This window comes from Limanda limanda, chromosome 11 (genome assembly GCF_963576545.1).
Source record: "Limanda limanda chromosome 11, fLimLim1.1, whole genome shotgun sequence".
Taxonomy (NCBI): domain Eukaryota; kingdom Metazoa; phylum Chordata; class Actinopteri; order Pleuronectiformes; family Pleuronectidae; genus Limanda; species Limanda limanda.
In genome coordinates this window covers 6,783,943-6,789,563 of record NC_083646.1, presented here as the reverse complement: position 1 = coordinate 6,789,563, position 5,621 = coordinate 6,783,943, and the positions used below count along the sequence as shown (strand labels likewise).

Genomic DNA, 5,621 nt, shown 5'->3' with positions numbered 1-5,621 from the left:
AAGGGAACACATGCGTGAGAAATGGTACAAAATACTTACAGTACACAAGACTGCTTCTATTAAAGAAAGTAAGACAACTACTAGAGTGCACATCTTCATCCAAACCCCTTCAATTTAATAAAGCTGCTCCACATTTCACACACTTCTACATATCAGTTCTCGGAGTATACCTGATATTTTTCACGAAGTTCCATGAATTATTTCCTGGGAAATTTGGAAGAAATGTTGAAAATCTCAGTGTTAAAAGAAAAACCAACATGTGATTATTTTCTTGCTCAACGTCTCATCCCTCCATCGAGAGTCGGTTGAAATCAGTTCAGTGGTTTTTTGTGTAATCCTGCTGACACACAACAACACAAACAAACCGAGGTAATTACTGTTGAAATGTGACAATATCTTCATGGTGTTAGATTGTGATGATCATAAAAAGATTCGGTAAACATCATCAAGTCTTTGTCAATCACTCAACCGAGCATGAGTCACAGCCGACTCACCACTTTCAGAGATGAGGGCACATTTATTTTTATACATATACACTCTATGTTCAGGAAGAAACACCCACCCCTACAATGGATTTGTTTTAAGAACTGAATCACACCTCAGTTAAATATAATTTGCTCTTCTGGTTCTGAGTCATTTTGGAGATTCCAGATCCTCCTTTTATGTGGTGAACTTATTTAGTTCCACTTTCCTCTGGGTTTGTTTTTGGGGGAAACTTCAGTGTTTCAAAAAATTCCTGGTTACGGCCAATAATCTTCGTAGTGAAGAGCAGATAGAATAGATAAGAAAAGACTAATGAGGAGAATAATACGTTTCTGTGTCTGAAATACGTTTAGAAGATAAGAAGAAGTTAAAATATAATCTGTTTGCATTCCTCTTGAGATTTCCAGTAACAAGGGCCGGTCTGTAGATGATTGCTAAAGCGGGTTATCCTGCAGTGATGAAATATCACAGAGTGTTGCGTCAAAGTTTGTTGCTTGAAACTACGTCATAGAATTTCCCTGATGTCTTACTGGAAAAAAAAATACACAAAAAAACCCACCAGCCAGTGCAGCGGAAAAGTCAAACTTGCCTAATACAATGTGATTGTGAGACACTGATGTGTGGAATACTAATGTGACGATTTCAGGCGAGAGGACGGCGCCTGAAACCAAAACGTTTTCCTTCGGGCGACTTGTCCGGGCTGCGGAGGCCCTGAAAGAAGATCAACAGCAAGAAGTGACAGACGAATATCTAATAAAGAGTCGGGTCACACAGCGACAAAATACCCCAAAAGTCAAGTGTTTAAGGACGAAGCTCAAGTGAGAAAAGTGCCTCGGCGTGATTTACATACATTAAGCAACATCAAAAGGATTCTTTGTGCACCTCCGAGTCATTATTACTTCAAAAGCTCCTTTTCTCTTGCTCGGTGAAATGAACCGTGACTACCTGCGCTTCACGCTTTGCCTCCGCGAGAGAGAGAGACTCCAGCCGGCCGCTGGGATGTGAGCTGGTGAATCTATAGAACCTCTCACATCTCCGAGAGGGGGGGGGGGGGGGGTTTCACGCTGCAGGAAAACCGAGTCGACTCACAATGGTCATGACCTCATCAGTCTCCTCTGGAATAAACCACCAGTCAGGCATGTTTTGTTTCTTTATTTTTTTACAACCGTGTGCTAACCAAACAAGCAGCCTCTGTTTGGACAGTGCAGCCGTCACCTCGTGGCGTGAAGGGCGGGATCACCCCTGTCCAACCCCCCCCCCCTCTCGTCATGAAGAGGGTCCTCGGAGAAGCCTGGAGTGTGGACGACTACATGTGGCTTATTAAACCCACCAGCACACAGACCCTCCTCAGACCAGTCGGGACCACTCGCACTGAAAAAAACAAAAGGGCCCAGTTGTTACCACGGAAACCATGTGTGGCGAGCGTGGGTGATAAATAAACGGCAGCGATATCTCCCGCCTAATAATTTCTACTATCTGCGCTGGATTGTTTATATTATCATGTAAACAGGGGGATGTGCCAGGTGACCGAGGAGATCGAACACACGGGCAATCATCACAGGTGGGTGTGCCAAGACACACACACACACAGCAGAGGGGGGGGGGGAAACCTTGACTCGTTCAGTCAAAGGAGAGAGAGAGAGAACATGTGCAACCTGACAAACCGCCAGCGCCGACAAGGAGGAAGTCGTCAAGTTGCCTAAATTTGGTGGCAGTTCTTTGCTTTCATCACTTTAGGCTGAGGTAAAAATAAGTTTCCCCCCCCAAACGCCTGCCTCCAGCCTTGCCGTGGGACTATAAGAGAGTTGACCTTTGCTCACACGTGTTCACTTCTCAGTGATCTGTGCACCAGTGGGGTAAGAAACCAGCTTCTTTTTTTTTTTTCTCCTTGAGCTTAAATTCTCTATTTTCTTGAGTTTTTGAATTTCCTTTATGACGCGTGGCAGGGATTAGACGCAGCCGAAGCTCGTGTAGTAAAGTCATTATAGTTTATGAGGGTCATCATTTTCACAACATGTCAAGTATTAGTGCAAAGTGATACAGTGGCGGCTGGGAGCTGGTGATAAAAAAAAAGCATCACTGTTGTGTATTCACAACACAGAGGAAGCAATCAGACGGTTTATACACAAAACACCGGCTCCTCATTAAGATGATTCAGCTCCACCGTGAACTCTGAGGTAGGGACAGAAAAAAATAGAATAGAGTTTATCTCCGGCTTCTTCCTGTGGTTTTTAACGTGTAAAAATGACAGCCTGTGATGGAAATCTGGAGATACAAGAGGCTGGAAACACCAAAGTTATCTAAGTGTATTTAATAAGGGGCTTTCTGCAGAAAGGATCAACACAGGGAGTCACAAAGATCTCAGCGTGAAGATGCAGGACAGTCAGATACAAGAGTCTTAAATAGGAGGACTAAGGCTGTCTCTCTCAGCCAATCCAGACTGGTTCTGTAGGCACAGGGAGAGAGCTATGTAAACACAGACAACTGATTTACATGTTTTTCCTTTGGAGATAAGCAGACATACATTCAGTTCTTTGGGGAGTCTAAAGGGTCTAACAGTTTTCAGGTCATACACAGTTCAGGCCATTAAAACAGTCCAGGTCATAAACTATTTGAACAGTTTGTATATGTATGTGGAAAGGTCATAAACGCCTTTAGACAGAGCTACAAAAACTTACTTTCCAACTACAACATAGGTTTCACACATACTTAGTTAATTTTTCCATTACAAGCCGTGCACTCTTAAGCCGAGTGTCAGATGGACAATGGGTTGAAGTGGTGAGCGGTGGTGCTGTGTGGTAATCTCTCTCTCACTCTCTCTCTCTCTCCATTCTCTCTTATCAGCAGAGCTCGAAGCCCTGGAGGAAACGATGAGCGTTGGTTTATCGGCCGGGACAGGAGAGCCACGCCGTCTCCACGGGTTCGTCCCAGGCAGCTGAGCCAATAAGACGCCTCCGTCCCCTGTGGTTCTGACCGCCTGACAGATCTAACCTCACTCCACATTTACATTACATTACATTACATTTCATTTAGCTGACACATCGGAGTCAAGGACAGAGTGCGACACATCTTGATCCCTGATTGACCGAGTGTCGGATTGAGTGACTCCCACCGGGCGCCACCATGCAGGAGTGCCACACCGGCCTGTGTCTGTCCGTCTACGTCATCACCTTCGTGCTGGGCTTCCCCGCCAACGTCATCGCCTTCTACACCTTCTGCAAGAAAGTGAGGCAGAAGCCCACGCCCATCGACATCCTCCTCCTCAACCTGACCATCTCCGACCTCCTCTTTCTCCTCTTCCTGCCCTTCAAGATGCAGGAGGTCATGAACAAGATGGTGTGGGACATGCCCTACTTCCTCTGCCCGCTGTCCGGCTTCGTCTTCTACATGACCATCTACAACAGCACCTCCTTCCTCACGGCGGTCAGCGTGGATCGCTACCTGGGCGTGGCTTTCCCCATCCACTACTCCGTGAAGCGGCGACCTATGTATGCTTGGGCCGCCAGCATCTTCTTCTGGATTTTCTCCTTCCTCCACCTGAGCATTGTGTTCATTGTGCCCTTCATCGGTCACATGAAGCCTCCGGACAGCCCCGGGGGTCTCAACGCCTCGGGGGCCGGGGGCGGGAAACCGGTGTGTTATCAGAATTTCACCGAGGCTCAGCTGAACGTCCTCCTGCCCGTGCGTCTCGAGCTCTGTGTGGTACTCTTCTGCATCCCTTTCCTGATTTGCAGTTTCTGCTACATCAACTTCATCAGGATTCTGTCCAAGCTGCAGCACATTAACCGGCGCCGGCGCCTCCGGGCCATCGGCATGGCGTTAGGAACACTGCTGGTGTTCGCTCTGTGCTTTGGTCCCTACAACATCTCGCACATTGTGGGTTTTATAACGTGGAAAAGTCCCGACTGGAGAGACAAGGCCCTGCTCTTCAGTACCTTCAACGCCTGTCTGGATCCTCTCATCTTCTACTTCTCCTCCTCTGCTGTGAGAGAGACTGTGAGCGGTATGATACAAGGGGTTAAAAATCGCCTTCCCGGGTGCTCGTCCAGTCACGTTCACTGTGGCTCGGGGGGGCGAGACAACAAGACTGCGAGAGATAAGGAACACAAACAAGAGTCAAGCAATGCTATCTGACTATGGGGAGAGGGAGCTATGGACAGCTGCTTTGACTAATTTGTTTTTACATCCCTGGAAGCAGGAAATTAATGTCGTGTTTATGTTTTTACATGTGAGAAGATTGCACGGCGTGCATCACACGGCGCAGCGCTGTTTGACTCTGTGATGAACTTCCTGCTCATAAACCAGACAGCAGAGGAACTCTTCTGTCTGCAGGAGCAAGCGGCGGCAGTTTTTTGTGCAGCTTAACATGCAAAAGATGCAGTGACTTGCTACTTTGAACTGTCACATTCAAATGAGCAATATTTAATACACAACAGCAGGATTTCACAAGATCTCCAGTAATGCAGTCGGTGGAGATGCAAACAAAAAGAATGTCTAAGCAACAGCTGGCGACGTCATCTCAATGAGAGATAAAGCTCACCGACAAACAGGAAGTGTCATATGTTTGTAAAAGGATGCTCATCGGATTTTCTGTTTAAAAGAAATAGGGCTTATAGAGTATTTGCAGCTCCATGTATGCCGCTTTTTGATAATATATTTGTGTACTTTGTTCTTTGTCTTATACAATTAAGGATGTTCCTGTTTCCACAACGTGACATTTACATTATGTTTTGGATCATTTAAATGACAAACATGGATGTATTTAAAACACGTGCTGTACTTAGAAGGCATATGTGTATGAATATATGTATGAATGCATGTTATTTGTATGGAAGCTGTATGACAAGGGTTGTAATTATATAAGACAAAATGTAGATACAATATTTTCATACGCAAACCATAAAAAACAATATTTTACATAATTTATGACTCATACTTGTCAGAAAAGCACTGTGTGTGTGTGTGTTTTTCCAAACATGCACGAGTGTACTTGAATAAGACAAACCACACAAACAAATCCTGTCGTCCTATATTTGCGTCATTTATGACTAATATTTATATGTGACCTCATACATGAGGTGTTTTCTGTGTGCGTGCATGAGAGAGCAGAGATAAGGACAAACCTGGTTCTGTAGGAG

General features: G+C 45.4%; 1 protein-coding gene across 2 annotated transcripts; it reads left to right on the top strand.

Moving 5' to 3' along the window:
* Positions 1-2,275: 2,275 nt before the first annotated feature.
* LOC133014313 (free fatty acid receptor 2) lies at positions 2,276-5,366 on the top strand. 2 transcript variants are annotated; one of them, XM_061081511.1, is made up of 2 exons: positions 2,276-2,339; positions 3,328-5,366. In XM_061081511.1, the coding sequence occupies exon 2, from the start codon at positions 3,607-3,609 to the stop codon at positions 4,615-4,617; it is 1,011 nt and encodes a 336-aa protein (XP_060937494.1). In that variant the 5' UTR covers positions 2,276-2,339; positions 3,328-3,606; the 3' UTR covers positions 4,618-5,366. The 2 variants fall into 2 exon arrangements, with proteins under 2 accessions (XP_060937494.1, XP_060937493.1); XM_061081510.1 differs by having other exon boundaries at positions 2,325-2,339; positions 3,331-5,366.
* Positions 5,367-5,621: the final 255 nt, after the last annotated feature.